The 18,759-nt window shown below is 42.9% G+C and overlaps 1 protein-coding gene across 19 annotated transcripts in view; it reads right to left on the bottom strand.

Annotated features, from left to right (window-relative positions):
* The window catches only part of Prune2 (prune homolog 2 with BCH domain), a 350,442-nt gene that overhangs the window by 130,705 nt on the left and 200,978 nt on the right, over positions 1 to 18,759 (bottom strand). For all 19 annotated transcript variants that reach the window (XR_010066330.1, XR_010066327.1, XR_010066331.1 and 16 more), the window contains 1 exon segment: positions 213 to 292. Coding sequence is in view for 15 of the 19 variants with exons in the window: in XM_063287018.1 (XP_063143088.1) it covers positions 213 to 292 (80 nt within the window). In the remaining 4 variants the exon portion in view is untranslated.

The following is an 18,759-nucleotide window of genomic DNA, read 5'->3' as shown; positions in this document are numbered from 1 at the left end:
CCTCGCTGTGGCTCATAATTGTGTGCACGGATATTTAAGTCAACTCTGAAATTAACCAACCCAGGCCTGACAACTTTCTCTTACACAGTTTTTCCATCTCTTTACTTTTGTCACTGACATCACAAGCTGAATGCATAGGAAGTGGTCCTCTCACTGAAAAATAATGTCTGCACGGAGGAGGCCATGAGTAAATGAGCAGATATTTCTCTCACCCGGCCTCATGTCTGTGGCACTGGGACTCAACACTCCCTCCTCGAAGTGGATATCCATTCCTTCATCCTCTGATGGGGGTCTGAAAAGAAGCAAGAGGAAAAACATTAAACACACATGTGCACAGCACACATGCATATACACACACATACACATGCAAATACACACACGTGCACATACACCCACTCACACACACATACATGCACATGAACACACACCTATACACCTACACACATACACACATACACACACATGCACACTCACACACGGGCACTCACGTTTGTTTTATTGTCTTCAAAATGAATAAACAGAGTAGAGGCTAAACATTTCAACTGACTTGAATATGGTGAGTATGTGAGCGGAGCCCATTGTTACATGTCCCCCAGTACGGTCACTGTGAATGAGAACCGCAAATGTCAATTTCATTGACACCCTGAACAGCAGTTTGGCTGTGCACAACGGCTACTTCTCTTAGCTCTCACAAGCAAATACAAATCCAGGAAGACTTCAGAAAGAGAAAGTGCAAAGAGCAAGGGCCATTAAACATATATTTTTTTCCACCATGAAATGCGACAGATGTGCTTTAGAGTAGACGGATCTGACTACTGACCCCATTCTCCTCCTATAAACGTGGGCCTAATACCTCAGTCACATGGGCCAAGGGCATGATACTCCGACGGGCTTACTTTTAAGCTTATAAATTAGGAATATACGACTTACCTTGCTCAGTTGTTGAAAGGCAAAGCAACAAGAAGTAAAGGCCTCACATCCCTGAGAAGTCAGGGACTGACACTCTTTCCCTCCCCGCTGTTGAATATTTAAAGGTTCTCTGTCACTATCTGTTAGTGAAGATGATTCTCCTGACTCTGCTCAGAGTGGAGCCTAGTCCCTGTGTTATCTTCCTCCACAAAACAATGACCAAGGAAAGCGGGAAAACAGAACTTGACAAATCTGTATGATCTTCTAGAAGGCTGGTGTCTGTAGACCATTAATTTCTTTCTTTATTTTTATTCTTTGGACTTTGTACAGTAAATGCTCATTTATCTTGGTCTTATATCTTTCTTGTTGGCTTCCATGGCATTTTAATCCCTTATGGTAAATCTTCAGATCTAGGCACGAATCCAAGTTGATATATGTCGCCTTCTTATTTTACCTCTAAATTTATGTCTTTACTTGTCCCTTATTAATGAGCCTTTTCTCCATGCCAGTCTGGATGTACCAAACAATGAGAGTTTTACCAACTTCTGTAGGAGTCAGGCTAAGTTCACTGGTCATTGACAGAGCACTGAGTTGACAAAAGAGATTCTCAGCCTCTGGTAATAAGAAAACTGGCTCTGTTTATTGGACAGATATGCACTGATAGTCTCCTATGTTCTGAGAATATGGTGGACCAGAATTCTTAACCTCTTCCTTGTGGAGGTAGAAGGATACAGTTGAACCCATGCACAGTGTTCCACACAGCTCTGCAGTTGGAGAGATGGCTATGTCTTTCCCAGTATCTCCACAGACCCTTCTAAAACACAGCACTAGGAAGTTTTAAACACACCCAAAGCCCAAATGCTGAAGGGTTGGTTTCCAAGCTGTAGCACTCCGAGAAGGTATAGAATCTTTAGGAGGACAGGCCTAGTAGAAGGAAGGTATGTCATTGGGAATAACACTGTCCAAACTATTGGGACACTGCCTCAAGTCTCTGTTTCCTGCCTGCTGTAGCTATGCGCTGTAACTCACTGCTGCCACGATATTCTGCCTCACCACAGGCCCAAATGCAGCATGGCCCAGTGATAAGAGACCAAAACTTCTGATACAATGATCAGTCAAATAGAATCCCTTCCCCTTTTTAAGTTATCATTCAACTGTCTGGTCAGCAATGGGAAGCTGAGTAACATAGGGAGTGTCTCTTTACAACATCTGTGACTTTGACTCTATGTGTTCCCTAAAACAGATCCAGGAGCAGAGCTGAGGGACACTGAGTAAAGCTGGAGATGCTGTTCTGTAGTACAGTGCCTGTCTGGTATGTGCAAAGCCATGTATTCAGTCTCTAGTTACACGTGCAGGCCAGGGGAGGGCACTCAGTGTCCTTCTCTATTGGTCTCTTCCTCGTTCCTCTGAGACATGACTTCTCATTGAACCTGGAGCTCCTGCTTTTCAATGAGTCTAATAGCTATGCAATACTTCTGTCTTTACCTCCAGGAGTGTGAGTCCAACTTTTTTTTTTTTTTGAGTTATAAAATTTATTTGTGTAAGCATTCAGACACTTTGAGGTGGGAAAGATGATACGCAGGTTGTACTACAAGATTCAATGGAAGATGTCAGACAGGACATCTGGTACAGACGTGGCAGCACAACCCAACACAGGTTAGATGAGAGCGCTTCATCCGGAAGAAACTTAAAGAATAATTTAAAGCTCTGTGAGACAAGATATGTTCCAATTGAAAACACTAAGAAACAGTACCATTGATGGAAAAAGGAAAACTTCTAAGTGTACCAAAAGGGGCGTAGGGTGAACGAGAGGGAAATTTGCGTCTGTTGAGGTACAAATGGAAGTGTTCCACGAGGGGGGGGATAATTATTATTAATGACAGACCCTGTAAATACAAAATAAAATCCAAATCACTGGTCATGAAATTCAAATTTACATGTAATAAAGGCAAGGCAATAAGACTCGAGTTCTGGCCTGTCAAATATTTGTGAGTCCAACTTTTTACGTGGGTGCTGGAGTGCAAACTTCAGTTAAGTCTGATTAACCAACAAGCCCTCTGTCTGGCCTCAAGGCCCTGGCTTTGAAAATCCTAAGATTCAGAGGCATAGATTCCTGATTTCTCAAGATAGTATAGTTTGCCATATAACACACACACACACACACACACACACGCACAAACGAGTGTGCCCGTGCCCGAGTGCGTCATCTGTGTGATTCTCCTTAACACTGTCTTGATACCTGTCAAGTAGAAAAAGGCTGCTAAGAGCAGTTACAGTCAAAACTGAGGTCAAGCTGGGTGTGGTGGCATGTGACTGTTATCTCAGCACTTGGGAGGTAGAGACAAGAGGACCAGTGCCAGCTTCAGCTACGTAGGGAGTCTGGGACCAGGGCGGGTACATGAGACTCTTTCTCAAGAACAAAAGACCTGAAAACAAAGCAACTAAATCAAATCACTTCCTGTGTGAGCAACTAAATCAAATCACTTCCTGTGTGCTACAAAGCATATGGCTCCATCTTTTCATTCTGTTCCCTCACCAATAAGAGGCGAATGTGGCAATTCTTCACTGTGCGTAATGACAGAAACCGTCACTCCTATCCTTGTGTAGTGAATTTTGCTCTCCAATCTAAGCGTTTTCTCCATGTGAGGCTTCATGGGAACAGCAATCAAATCCATCTTATTCACTGTTAGATCTGCAGTGCCCAAGTGAGTAAATACCTAATAAACGTTACACAGAAGACCCTGAACACATACACATAATTTCTCTAGCCTTCCGTCCTAGAGTCGATCTTAAAATCAATGAGTAAAAAGCCTCCAGATTCCCCCCCCCCCATCATACTGACCTCTCAGCAGACGTCAGAGCACCCACTTGACAGTCCACAGGAAAGTGCAGGTCCCCGACTCAAAATAGGTATGGGGGGGCTTTAAATGTGACAGAGTATCCACCTAAATTTTGTGGAGTTTATGAGTTCTGTGAGTCACCAGCAATTCGATGAGGTAATTATAGAAGTTCTGGATTTGAGGTCATTGTCCTGAGTTGTGGTTCCTTTAACCATTGTTGAGTGGGCTGACTGAGAAAACGGGCTTCTGGGTTTTAAGGGCTTTAAAAGGAGACAATAAATATTCAACATCCCAGGCTATGGGGAATAAACCCAGCACAAACAAAACCTCCTGTAAAGGATCAAGCATTGTCTGAGTTTCAAGCACCCTTACGTTTAAGAAATCACATCAGAAGCAGTGGGTTAATTGTATGGGTTGCACATGTTTAGACAAAGCATAGCTAAGATTCCTCTGAATTTTACCTGGTATGAATCTAGGTAAAAGGTAATTTCACAGCTGCACACACCTGCAGATCTGAGCATGCCTTCCTGCTCACTGGTGTTACAGAATGAGCCTGAGCCCTTCAGCACAAAGTGGTGACCTTGGAAAGAATGTGCTGGAAGGCCATGCAGGCAGGCACCAGGGAAGGGAAGAGCTGAAGATCACACTCAGGGGTGTGTGGCGGCAAGAACTCCGACAAGCTCATTCAGAAGCTATAAGGGAAATCTGAACCATAAGAGCCTACCACAAGCTAGGAGAGATCCAGGAATATTCTTAGGAGCACAAACAGCTGTAGAAAAGGCATGTCCTGATGAAGAATAGTAGGTGACAGAAGGGTGCCGAACTGGCTACATGTCTCCACCTAGAGGACGCCTCAAGACTCTCCTGTGATTTCTTCGCTGGATGGAGTAATGTTGCCACATGGCCCTGACTTCTAATCTTTGGGGAGAATTTTCCTGGCATTGGGAGTTAGGTAACCCCAATGACTGTAGCTAATGGAAAGACGTAGGAATTGGTGCGTGTACTGTCGCCTCCCTCCTGCCTTGATGGTTGTGAGGGTTCTGCCTTGCTAGATTCTGGTGCCTATGATGAGCTAAAGCCAGTTGGGTACATGCACAAGGAATGTCTTATTCTGCTTTGAGACCATGCCCTCAGCTGCCCATTCAGATTACACAGCAAACTCTACTCCTTCAAAGGGAACACCCAGCTCACACGGTGGTCAAATGCTATTGCTAATGTGGTTACCCTACTTCCATGGTCCCACCACAATCTCTTGTTTACAACACATATCTTCTTCCAGGGTTGTGAAAGTATGAACATACATCTTTAAAGCTAGGGCAGAATTTTGGAAGAATATCAAAGGCTTTCTAGTATTCCATACATTTAAGTATCAATGTATCACTTCTACGTTTTTTACTGTCATATATAAATTCATATTTACTCAATTCACTCAATCTACCTAAAATTTTTAAATGGGTGCTTGATCCAAGCAAAAATTATTTTGAAATGAATATTTATATTAGACATATAGTTAGATTTTTTCAATTTCCTAGAATAAAGTAGTCGTATGAATTAAATAAAATATTGCTTTTAACGTCAACTTAGAGATTCTCTGGTTTCTCAATTTTTGGCTTTCTGTCTTTGCTAAGAAGATAAGATAAGTCTTAGCTCTGCCTAGCAGGGTGTACGGCCTGGGCATTGGCTTCCTCCACCTGACCTACAGCTACAGTTTCTGTGTCTTCTGTTACCACACACAATTCTAGTCTGAAAATACTAAATGGAAGATTCCAGAAATGAAAAATTAATAATTTAGAAAACGGTTATATCCTTGTTATAATTCCTTTATTTTTATTAGTTATTATTTTTAACCTCTTACAATACTTAATTGACAAATTCATGTACAAAAATACAATGTACTGTCCATGAGGTGGGTATACTCTACCACAAACACATGTCCCATCTTATGAAATTGAATATCTAGACAATAATTAATACACTTCCAGGCCTAAGTGCTACCAAGGGAAATGCTTCATTTATGCTATCATAAATGAAGTTACTAAAAAGTCAATTGGACCACTAAGATGGGGCTTAGCAAGTAATGTTATTTAAACCCTTAGTAGTCATGCTGCTTAAAAAGAAGTGTCTAGCTGGATAAAAGGTGACACACACCTTTAATCCCAGCACTCAGGAGGCAGAGACAGACCCAGAGCCAGGTGGGTAAGATTTCTAGACCAGACAGACACAGTGCTGGAAGAGTCATAAACCTGGCATGCTATAGAAGGCTCTGGAAGAACTCCCTCTCATGAAAATAGATGAGGAAGTCTCCATTCTCTGGCCTTAGAAAAACAGTCAGAGAGGTAAGTGTCTTTGGTAGAAGACAAACAGTGATCTCACAGAACTGAAGATATAAACTGTGTGCTAAGCGTGTCCTCATTTCTATGACCTAAATGACAGCCAAAACCCAAACCACAAAGTTAAAATGTAAAGTTCACCTAGGATCAAAGATGACTTGGAGTTCCAGAAGTAAGTATTACTTGATAGCACTAACTAGGAATCACTGGAAGTCCTTTTAGGAAAAATACAATAAGACATACACACACAGAGACACACAGACACACAGACATACACACACGTGTTCGCACAGAGAGAAAGAGAGAGAAAGAGAGAGAGAAAGAGAGAGAGACATACAGACAGACACAGAGACAGAGAGACAGAGAGAGACACAGAAAGAGAGAAAATGAACTACAATAATAGGGGCATTGTGAGTTACTGCCAAGAGACTCAGAAAACGGGGGGAAAAGCTTTGGTGTAAGTACTTTCAAAGATTATAAAAGAGGTTATAATGATCAAAGAATGACTTCCAACCACTGTGTTGGACCACTAAGATGGGGCTTAGCAAATAATGTTACTTAAACCCTTAGTAGTCATGCTGTTTAAAAAGAAGTATCTATCTGGATAAGGTGACACACACCTTTAATCCCAGCACTCAGGAGGCAGAGACAGACCCAGAGCCAGGTGGATCTTTATGAGTTAGAGGTCAGTTAGAGGTTTACATATCAAATTTTAGACCAGCAAATGCTACACAGTCAAGACTTTGTCTCAAGAGAGAAAAAACAGTGTCTAAGGAGCCAGTCACAATAGGCATTGTATTAATATCAACTAAATGGTTGTTAAGCAGAAAACACATTGTTAAGGTAAAAAAACTATTATTTAGTATTAATAGGGATCATTTTTTAGAGGATGCAATAATCTAGAATTAATGAACACTTTAACAACGAAGCTTCCCAATATACAAAACACAACACAATATAAACTAAAATGTATAGTAGATTTCGTAGAGGAAAAACTTGAATATATATCTTAGGAATGTATTAATTTAACACAGGAGCACAAGACGTCTGGAGAGTATAACAGTAGCAAGTCTGCATTCAATAACATGTATGTTTATACATGTTTTCAGACCCAGCACATAGGATGCCAATCCGAATACACACAAAGGTCAGTGTCATATGTGCTATTCTTTAACTTCGGGCCATACGTGTCAAAAACATCAACCTCATAACTACAGTTTAGAGACTGACAGGCACTTGTAAGTTATCACAGAGTAAAGCCTACTTGCCTCAACTTACCCCAGGTGACAAGGAAAGTGGCCTTGAATTCAATCATTGGAAATTAGTATGATCCGCTGAATTAACTAAGGGTAAAAGTCCCGAGAAGCGAAGCCCTGCTGCTTTGTGCTTCAGTGCTCTTGACACTAACTCTGTATCCCCCTCTAATGATCTGAATGTCCTCAAGTTCAGGGACATACTTGGAATTCGCATAGGTTGATAGACTATGTACTCCTGGTATTTATGCTTCTAAGTAAAGGAGGGTCAACTGCAGTGGTATGGCAGTCCTTGTACTACACAGAGCAACACAGCATTGTTGCTAAAGGCATCGTCTTATACTTAGCATATTGACAAAATCAAATCTACATTTCGCAGAGCCTAGCCTCTGTGTGTGTGTGTGTGTGTGTGTGTGTGTGTGTGTGTGTGTGTGTGTGCATGCACACAGGTTTTTTTAAATAAGAAATGAGCAATGAACCAACAACACTTGGCATACACAGTCAGCTCTGCTAGATGTAATGTTTTCTGACAGGCATGTACACCCAGTAGCAGGGAGTGCCCCTTTCTCAGAATAACTACTGTTTAAAAATTGGCAACTAAAAAACACAGCTATACAAGAAACAATGCAGTGGGTCAAGTTGGGGTTGGGATTGTTCTTTAGAAAAGCATTCTTTGATTGTACTGATACATTTTTGGGGAAAAGGGTATATAAATAGTTTTCTCTAGGTCATAGTTTCTATAATGCTCCCAATTTCCTTCTAGTCAACAAAGATACACATGTATGATAAAATTGCTTTGGCCAGAAGTGAGATAAAAAGAAAAGAGAAACAAAGGTTTCCCTGGGGTATTCACTGTTCTTTGTTACTTACATAAATTAGTTCAGTGGTTGGAGGGCTGCCATCTCAAGATTCTTGTCTGATAAGGTGGCTTTGAGATTTAACAGTAGTACTTGTCACTCTGTCAATCCCAGAGCTCTTATCAAATTGCTCAGAGCAGGAAGAGGATGGGCATACTGCAGGCTTCCCACTCAGCTTCCCTGAGCCCATAACAAGGAAAGTGCACACAGTAGGTGGCTGGGCTCAGGCCCATAAAATCAGCTCTTGGCAACAAGCCCCTACCCAGGGGCCAGAGATCCTTCTGCATGCCAACTCTGCAGCCAGGCAGGAAATAGACTCTTAGATACCTGTAGGTCCAAGGATGATGAGGCCAGGGTGAGGAACAGCAATGAGGGACACAGCAAGCACAGAGAACATATAGTGAGCACTCACCCTGGGCTGCCTTCTCTGGGGGATCTAGAGGGAGAGACCTCCGTACTTCTATAACACCCCACCTGCTGTTCTCACAGGAATACAGGGGCATCTCCTTACACGGGGTCAAATTGTTGGAAGAGGCACATCACTGGGAGTGGGCTTTGAGGTTTTAAAAACCCATGCTACTCCCAACGAGTGCACTCACTGCCTCGTGCTTATGGATCAGATGTAAATTCTCATGCCTGCCTGCCTGCCTGCCTGCCATGCTCCCCGCCAGGAGAGTCATGGACTCGCCCTCTGGACCTACAGCTCCAATAAACTCTTTTTTTTTTCCTCTCTCTCCATAAGTTGCCTTGGTCCTGGTGCTTTGTCACAGAAGTAGAAAAGTAATTAAGACAAATTGTCTTCTGGCTTCTACAACTGTGCACGTACACTTGCACGAATGCACACACACAGACACATACTCATGCACTCAGAGACACCCACATGACCCAAACACACACAGAGTTTAAGTCAGGTGGGTATTGGGCTCAGTGAGCATGCCTGTAGCCCTGCTCCTCAGGAGGCTGAGGCAGGAGAACTGTGAACCTGAGGCCATCCTGAACTGGGCTACAAAGTTCCAGGCCAGCCTCAGCTACGTAATGAGACCCTGGTTCAGTGTCCCAACCTTCTAAAAGGAGATTAAATTAGATGTCAGGCCACCACACATGAGGAGGGGAGATTTATAAAGCTCTTTTACAGTTCACAAGCAAAATTTCTCACAAGCCTCTCCGACTCAACACAAACAAAACTGAATCTGCCATCTGTACAAATCAGCAGCATCAAAGTTCATCTGCAATAGGTGTTTTTAAAGGCCCTGCAGATTCTCAGATCTCCCCTTTAGAAGGCAGAGCCTAACTCCTCTCCTTTCAATATGGACTGAATTTAGTGATTTGCATCCAAAGATTACAGTAAAAGGAGGTGATGGCGCGTGAATCTTAAGGCAAGGTAGGCACCCGAAAATACAGTTCCCCTTTGTTCTCACTTGAATCACTGAGTCTGGGCCAAGGTCTGGGGACCTGCTGCCATGCTGTAAGGAAACTCAAGCAGCAGGGTGTAGAGGTCCAGGTGGCCAGGGACTTGGTTTCCTCTAAAAACCCAGTAAAGAGGAGCGGGGGTGTGGCTTGATGATAGAGTCCTATATCCTGATCCCTTGTACCAAAATGAAATGGGTGAAGATTCAGAACAGAGGTCTGTCCAAAGCCATGGGAGCAAGCCCAGAAGAAAGCTCCTCCCACCTCAGATGTCTTGGAGGCATCGATATAAATCCCTGAGTCAGAACCATCTAGCTATTTCACTCTTGAATTCTTACCACTCCAAACCTTGGAGATACTCAACATCTGCTGACTTAAACTGCTAACACTGGGCATAATTTACTGCACAGAACTAGCTATCGAATATAGTTCCTTTCCCCTGAACATGGCCACACGTTGCTTGGGCACCCAAGCCTGGAGCTGGCACTCATTCTTCTTAGATCCTGTCTCCCCAATCCAGTCACCTGTACAATTCTTCAGATTCACCTACCCTCTCTCCATCTCTACGGGCTGTGATGCTTCATCCTGTCAACTTGACAAGGATACACAACTGCTAAGGAGCTAATCTCTGAGTGTGTCTGTGAGGGCATTTCCAGGAAACTTTAACTGAGGAAGGGATACCCACCTCACTGGGGAAAGTGAGGAAAACACTTTTTTTTTTTTTTTTACTGTGCCTTTATGACTACAGACTCACTGTTAACAGTCACATCATGTTCCTGCTGCTGTACCTTCCTAACCATGATGGACTTCACCTCCTTAAAACATGAGCCAAACAATACTCTTCTCTCCTTACTTAAAACATTGTTAGTCAAGTCTTTGGTCACAGCAATGAGAAGAGTGATCGTCCGAGTTAGCTTTGTCATCTGAGGGTGTCTCAGCTGAAATATTGGCTACATCAGACTGGCCTGTGGTCACATCTGTGAAGGATTGTCCTGACTGACGATTGTTGTGGGAGGATTCAGACCACTGTAGGCGGTGCCAATCCCTAGGCAGGTTGGCTTGGGCTATGTAAGAGAGTGAGCCAGTAAGCAGTGTTCCTCCATAGTTTCTGCCAAGAGTTTCTGCCTTGACTTCTCTCGGTGATGGACTGTGGCCTGAAAGTTGCTTTTGGTCATGGTATTTATCGCAGGAACAGAAAACACTCAAACAGTAACCAGTACACTCAAACAGTAATTAGGACACTTAAATAGTAACCAGTACACTGACAAGCCATAACTCAGGCTTATTCTTGAAGAATTCTCCTGACCTTTGTCTCTGTTTTAGCTTTTACTGTTTATTTCCTCCAGATTGCTAACTGAACATGCTTGTTGATTTCAACCTTGATGCTACCTCTGTAGTCCTTTCTTAGGCAGATGCCTAAAGAACAGAGTCCTGGCTCCAGAGCAATCTCACAAGGCCTTTGTGACCTGGCTTCTTTCTCAGGACGCTCTGCCTACTTAGCCTGTGAGCTCTGCTACTTCACTCCAGCTCATTTGGTCAGCTCAGATGCTAGATGTGACCCTCAACTCAGAGGTGGTCAGGTCCCATAGAACCCTATGCTGACCTCATATGCAGCCTTTGGGCATTCCTTTAGTTTGAGCATAGGACTCATTGAGGGTGAAGATTAGGAGCAACTGAACAAAAACAAATATTTACATATGGAAAGAATAAAAGGGATATGAGTAAGACATATTCCCTGGAATAGAGAAAGCTCTGAGTTCAGTGTCTAGAACCAACAAAAACTTTTATTTTTTTCAGACAGCCTTGTAGCTTAGAGTGGTCTGAGACTCCCAGTCTTCCTGCTGGGACCATTGCATCTGGCTCCCTTGAATTATTTTCATTAACATGGTTCTTCTTGAAAATGTGACTTGGGAATATTTGGTGTACAAGAACTGTTGACTTATAGAATATGCTAAGTAAAGTTCATCCAGGGAGGCATTTACTACCATTCCCAGCAATAAAAGAAGCAAGTGGAAATAGGTTTAGATAAGGAAGAATGGAAGTTTTAGGAGGAAAGGGAAAAGAGTGGACACTTGTTTTCCTCCAGAACTGGAGTCATCAATGCCCAAGACAACAGGATCTGTTGGATGCTCCAGTAGGAACGGACCCTCCTAGGGCTTCAACTCTAGGCTCCTGCAGCCTTTGTACCCTACTTCACCACCTCAGCACCCACTGACAATGAAGAGAAGTGCACAGGCACAGTCTGGAACTGGAATAAGCAAGCTCAGGAGTTCTTTTTCACACCACACCACCATGACTTTGCTTCCTCTCCCTGTAGTTGAAAGTGTGAGGACTCTTAGATGTGGGATGATCTGGCACCAGAAATAGTAGCAACAGTAAAATACACAGACACACTTTCAACTGCTGCCCCAGCAGTTTACACACTGACCCAAAGTATGTAGTGGAGGACCTGTGTCTTTCTGCCCCGGAGCTGGGCACAGTAGAGGATTTTTCTTTCTCTCTTTTTGTTGTTTTGATTATTTTTCCTTTCAAGAGCCAGATTCTAAGTGTGTTCTGTTTGCATGCCGCACGTCAGCTCTGCCACTGAGCACAAAGCATGTATGAGGTGAGTAGGTATACTATGAACCAGGAGTCAGGGGAACCTTGCTCTTAATTCAAGGTCTGCCAAATCTTTCCCTCTCCCCCAAGGTAAAGCATAGGTGGTAGGCTAACCTGGACCCGGACAGGGCTGTGTTTTGCCAACCTCTGCCCCCAAATGAAAGAGACAGAGAAGCATTTTGCTTTCTTGATGTTGCATGCATCTTTTTTTTTTTAAATGTGAAGATTTAATATTGGTGCAAATAGCACTCGTAAATGTGTCTGTGCTCTGATAAAGGGTGTAAATTGGGTTGCTGTTTTGGGCTATATTTATCAAAATGTTCAGTGGGACAGCTTTTGACATGCCATTCTAAGAATGGTCATGCCTATCTGAGCACATATAAAAGATGTTTAGCATTAAAAACAAAACCCAAACCACCTTTTTGTCGAGCAGTCTGAAATTGACAGTAACACAAACAGGAGATGATTCAACCTTTCCATAATTATGCATGCAAGATAGAGGCAGACCCACAATGCCCTGGTCAATTTCAGACTGCTCGACAAAAAAGGTGGTTTGGGTTAAGCAGGTAGTCAGCTGAAGTACGGCCCTGGTCAGATGTGGAGGTATCCCATCTCATCCAAGGAGAACAGCCCTCACTTGGCTTTAGAGAGACAGTGAGGCATTACACTTCAATAACCTTCTCTCTCTTCCTCTCTAGTCTTCTGTGCACACAGACTGGGTGATGGTTGTTTAGTAGCTTGGGGCTACATCAGAGACCTTCAGAGAAACATTAGGCCCAGATGAGCTTCTTGTCATCTCTCTTGTGGTACAAAAAAACAAAAACAAAAAAACAAAAACAAAACAAAACAAAAAAAAACAGCAAAGCAAAACAAAAGAAAACAAAAAAATTAAGAAATACATTTTGCTCTGGGCCTTGGTCACTGGCTGCTTATTTAGTTACATAAGGAAATTTTCCACTGAAAGATATATACACTTGAAAATGAAATAATTACTTTTTTTATTTTAAGAAAAATAAAAGCTAATCTAAATGACGATTAATAGGACAGTTGTCAACTATAACATGGCATTCACCATGGTAAAATGCTAAGTATATTGGTATGTAATAGCATTTAAGATATGTATAATTAAGAATCCAAGTTAACAATAGAAGAAAAACTAGGGAAGCATCTGGAACACATGGGCACTGGAAAAAATTTCCTGAACAAAACACCAATGGCTTATGCTCTAAGATCAAGAATCGACAAATGGGATCTCATAAAACTGCAAAGCTTCTGTAAGGCAAAGGACACGGTGGTTAGGACAAAACGGCAACCAACAGATTGGGAAAAGATCTTTACCAATCCTACAACAGATAGAGGCCTTATATCCAAAATATACAAAGAACTCAAGAAGTTAGACCGCAGGGAAACAAATAACCCTATTAAAAAATGGGGTTCAGAGCTAAACAAAGAATTCACAGCTGAGGAATGCCGAATGGCTGAGAAACACCTCAAGAAATGTTCAACATCTTTAGTCATAAGGGAAATGCAAATCAAAACAACCCTGAGATTTCACCTCACACCAGTGAGAATGGCTAAGATCAAAAACTCAGGTGACAGCAGATGCTGGCGAGGATGTGGAGAAAGAGGAACACTCCTCCATTGTTGGTGGGATTGCAGACTGGTAAAACCATTCTGGAAATCAGTCTGGAGGTTCCTCAGAAAATTGGACATTGAACTGCCTGAGGATCCAGCTATACCTCTCTTGGGCATATACCCAAAAGATGCCTCAACATATAAAAGAGACACGTGCTCCACTATGTTCATCGCAGCCTTATTTATAATAGCCAGAAAATGGAAAGAACCCAGATGCCCTTCAACAGAGGAATGGATACAGAAAATGTGGTACATCTACACAATGGAATATTACTCAGCTATCAAAAACAACGAGTTTATGAAATTCGTAGGCAAATGGTTGGAACTGGAAAATATCATCCTGAGTGAGCTAACCCAATCACAGAAAGACATACATGGTATGCACTCATTGATAAGTGGCTTTTAGCCCAAATGCTTGAATTACCCTAGATCCCTAGAACAAACGAAACTCAAGACGGATGATCAAAATGTGAATGCTTCACTCCTTCTTTAAATGAGGAAAAAGAATACCCTTGGCAGGGAAGGGAGAGGCAAAGATTAAAACAGAGACTGAAGGAACACCCATTCAGAGCCTGCCCCACATGTGGCCCATACATATACAGCCACCCAATTAGACAAGATGGATGAAGCAAAGAAGTGCAGACCGACAGGAGCCGGATGTAGATCGCTCCTGAGAGACACAGCCAGAATACAGCAAATACAGAGGCGAATGCCAGCAGCAAACCACTGAACTGAGAATAGGTCCCCCGTTGAAGGAATCAGAGAAAGAACTGGAAGAGCTTGAAGGGGCTCGAGACCCCAAAAGTACAACAATGCCAAGCAACCAGAGCTTCCAGGGACTAAGCCACTACCTAAATACTATACATGGACTGACCCTGGACTCTGACCCCATAGGTAGCAATGAATATCCTAGTAAGAGCACCAGTGGAAGGGAAAGCCCTGGGTCCTGCTAAGACTGAACCCCCAGTGAACTAGATTATGGGGGGAGGGCGGCAATGGGGGGAGGGTTGGGAGGGGAACACCCATAAGGAAGGGGAGGGGGGAGGGGGATGTTTGCCCGGAAACCGGGAAAGGGAATAACACTTGAAATATATATAAGAAATACTCAAGTTAATAAAAAAAAAAAAAAAGAATCCAAGTTAACAAGGAGGCATGCTTTGAGTGCTACTATTTACACAAAATTCATTGCACCCATTTTTAGGTTTTGTGTGTATGCGTATGTATGTGTAGAACCATCAATTATGAATGTCTATATGGGGTAGGTATAGAGAAGGAAGGAATTTCTTTATTTTTCTGTTCTTTAAACTCTAAAAATTAAGCATTTTGCAAAATTAGGACATAAAAAAGAATTTGAAAATAATAAAATTCTTTAGTTGCAAAGCTTCTGTAAGGCAAATGACACTGTCATTAGGACAAAATGGCAAGCAACAGATTGGGAAAGATCTTTACTAATCCTACACCCAATAGAGGGCTAATTTCCAATATATACAAAGAACTCAGGAACGTAGACTTCAGAGAATCAAATAACCCTATTAAAATGGGGTATCCAGCTACACAAATAATTCTCAACTGAGGAATATCGAATGGACGAGAAGCACCTAAAAAAAATGTTCAACATCCCTTAGTCATCAGGGAAATGCAAATCAAAACAACCCTGAGATTCTACCTCATACCAGTCAGAATGGCTAAGATTACTCAGGTGACAGCAGATGCTGGTGAGGATGTGGAGAAAGAGGAACATTCTTCCATTGTTGGTGGGATTGCAGACTGGTACAACCATTCTGGAAATCAGTCTGGAGGATCCTCAGAAAATTGAACATTGAACTACCTGAGGACCCAGCTATACTACTCCTGGGCATACACCCAACATATAACAAGGACACATGCTCTACTATGTTCATAGCAGCCTTGTTTATAATAGCCAGAAGCTGGAAAGAACCCAGATGTCCCTCAACAGAGGAAGAATAGATAAACAAAATGTGATACATTTGCATAATGGAGTACTACTCAGCTATTAAAAACAATGAGTTCATAAAATTCTCAGGCAAATGGATGGAAGTAGAAAGTATCATCCTGAGTGAGGTAACCCAGTCACAAAAGAGCACACATGATATGCACTCGCTGATAAGTGGATATTAGTCCAAAAGCTTAAAATACTGAAGATACAATTCACAGACCACATGAAGCTCAAGAAGAAGGAAGGCCAAAGTGTGGATGCTTCAGTCCTTCTTAGACGGGGGAACAAAATACTCACAGAGGAAATATGGAGACAAAGTGTGGAGCAGAGACTAAAGGAAAGGCCATCCATCCCATATACAGACACCAAACCCAGACGCTATTACAGATGCCAAGAAGTACATGCTGACAGGAGCCTGATATAGCTGTCTCCTGAGAGATAATTCCAGAGCCCGACAAATAGAGCCGGATGCTCACAGCTAACCATTGAACTGAGAATGGGATCCCCAGTGGAAGAGTTAGAGAAAGGACTGAAGGGGCTGAAGGGGTTTGCAACCCCACAAGAAGAACAATATCAACCTACCAGATCCTCCAGAGCTCCCAAGGACTAAATCACCAACCAATCGACCCATGGCTCCACGGGCATGTGTAGCAGAGCTTGGGCCTTGTCCAGCATCAATGGGAGCGATGTCCTGGGTCCTGTGAAGGCTCGATGCCCCAGTGTAGGGGAATGTCAGGAGGTGGTAGGAGGGAGTGGGTAGGTTGGTGGGAGAGCACCCTCATGGAGGCAGGGGTGGGGGGATGGGATGGGGAGTTTCCAGAGGGAAAACCAGGAAAGGGGATAACATTTGAAATGTAAATAAAGAAAATATCCAATGAAAGAAAAGAAAAAAAAAGAACTTCTAAATGGTGCGTGGTGATGGGTTCCTATATTTCCCGGGGTTGGGAAGTGGAGGAAAGAGGATCAGAAGTTCAAGGTGATCCTAGCTGCATTTTGAGTTCAAGGTCAGTCTGGGATACACGAGAGCCTGTCTCAAAACAAAACAAGACGACAGAACAAGAGGCAGGCAAGACGACTAAGCGGATAGAGGGACTTGCTGCCAAGTCTGATGATACAAGTTCAATCAACAGGATGCACAAGGCAAGAGGAGAGAGTACTCCTGCCAACTGTCCTCTGACTGCTACAGGCACGTCCATCCCCCACAAAAATGTAAAAAACAAAGCAATATACACAAACAAAGCCAAGAGTTTCTAGAAATCATTACTTAGACAAATTCAAATCACAGAAGAAAAAAGGGGTGTGTGTGTGTGTGTGTGTGTGTGTGTGTGGAGGGGGTGAAGCTAAGGAAGCCATAATTTCCCTTGGTTTATCTGTAGCAATATTAGCTGTCACCCATGGACAGCATCTCTGGGTTTTGGTATTTCTATAACAAAATGTAGGACGAACAACTCACAGGGATGACGGCAATGCTAGCATCATGGCGGAGAGCTCAAGCTGCAGTCAGCCAGTGCTACACCGCTGCCACTGCCCTCTGGCCATGGGTCCACCGGATTAGTTCATCTTCCCAAGCGTTTTCTGATGATCTAATCTCAGGAGGTGGAGAAGAAATGAAAATAACTCAGGCTCTGGCAGCACTACCTGCTTCTCTCAGCAGTTGCTACGTACAGCCTCACTGACCCATCCTTTTTAGTCATCTGTCTTGACCTAATTCCATCTCATTTTGCATCCAGCTTTCAGCATCTATATGATATCATTTAACAGTTTTCCAATTTAACAGTTTTTCAGCCTCAGGAGTCACCCCCCCCCAACACGCACACACACACACACACACACACACATACACACACACCTTTTTTTATTCCTGTTTGTCTATTTTGTTAGAATGGCTAACTCTACTCTTGCTTTTATTTTCAGCTCTGCATTTTCTTTGCTAGTCTTTGCTTAGTTACGTTATGCTTGCCCTTGAGGAATAGGAGAACCAAATCAAGTCAAACAAACTCTCGAGTTTTCCTAAATATCTCCTTGGCTCAAAAACATCTTTACATTTTCCCCTCTAGTTCTGGGATTGATCTGAGAGTCTTGCAAAATCAAGGCAAGTGTTCTATCACTGAGCCATGCTCTGAGCCTGTGAGGCACTGCATTCTGTGCCTGTTTCATATGTAAAGAGGGAAGATTCTGTCTAGACAAGTGTAACTAACCTCAGAGCTCCTGCAGGGCAGAGGAGAGAAGAGCACGGCAGCAGAAAAGCCAGAAAACACTTCTCTTTGGTGATTCCCCAGCATCCCACCATCGTTTTCTTCTGTCCTAATGGGTCAATTATTCCCTGCTTTCCTCTAGCATTAAATCCTTTTATCTATTCAGCACCACATAGTCACCATCTTGTTACAAAAAAAAAAAAATCAAATCATTTCTTGGACCCTGCAGAGGGCCCCTGGAGAAGCCTAGAGGCAGCCAGCTTGTGGCAAGATACAGGTAGATTCTGGAACCTACCCAGCTGTCAGTGTCCCCTGTGCCCCGGGGCAAATGAGACCCAGAGTGGGACTATGGCACACATTTAGACCATTGTTCCTCAAGTCTGTACTCAGTACTACAGATGCAACCCAAAGACCTCTGGGCAAAATAATAGTGGGAAATGGCAGAGATGATGGAGGGTCCCTCGGCTTCAGTGGCCCTGTTACAGATCTCCAGATACTCTATAGAGCCTAACGCTGTTCAATTTTGTTTCATTTCGATGAAGCAAGCTTTTCTTATCTTTTTTCTTTTCATTGTTGTTCTATTCTCGGACTAGCATGTTAGTGAAGAGCAAACTTTGAGGATCGCTGAGAATCAGGTAGCATGTGCAGGCCTCTCTGGGCCTTGTGGATTGTACTTAACAACCGTCACAGTGACTACACTGCCTGATGGAAATAATGAACCACTTCAGTCTAGTAATGGTGGGGAGGCATGAAGGAGCAGCTCGGTCAATGGCAGTGG

Source organism: Rattus norvegicus, chromosome 1, assembly GCF_036323735.1.
Source record: "Rattus norvegicus strain BN/NHsdMcwi chromosome 1, GRCr8, whole genome shotgun sequence".
Lineage (NCBI taxonomy): Eukaryota > Metazoa > Chordata > Mammalia > Rodentia > Muridae > Rattus > Rattus norvegicus.
The sequence above is the reverse complement of the archived record's forward strand: the minus strand, read 5'-3'. Positions and strand labels throughout refer to the sequence as shown.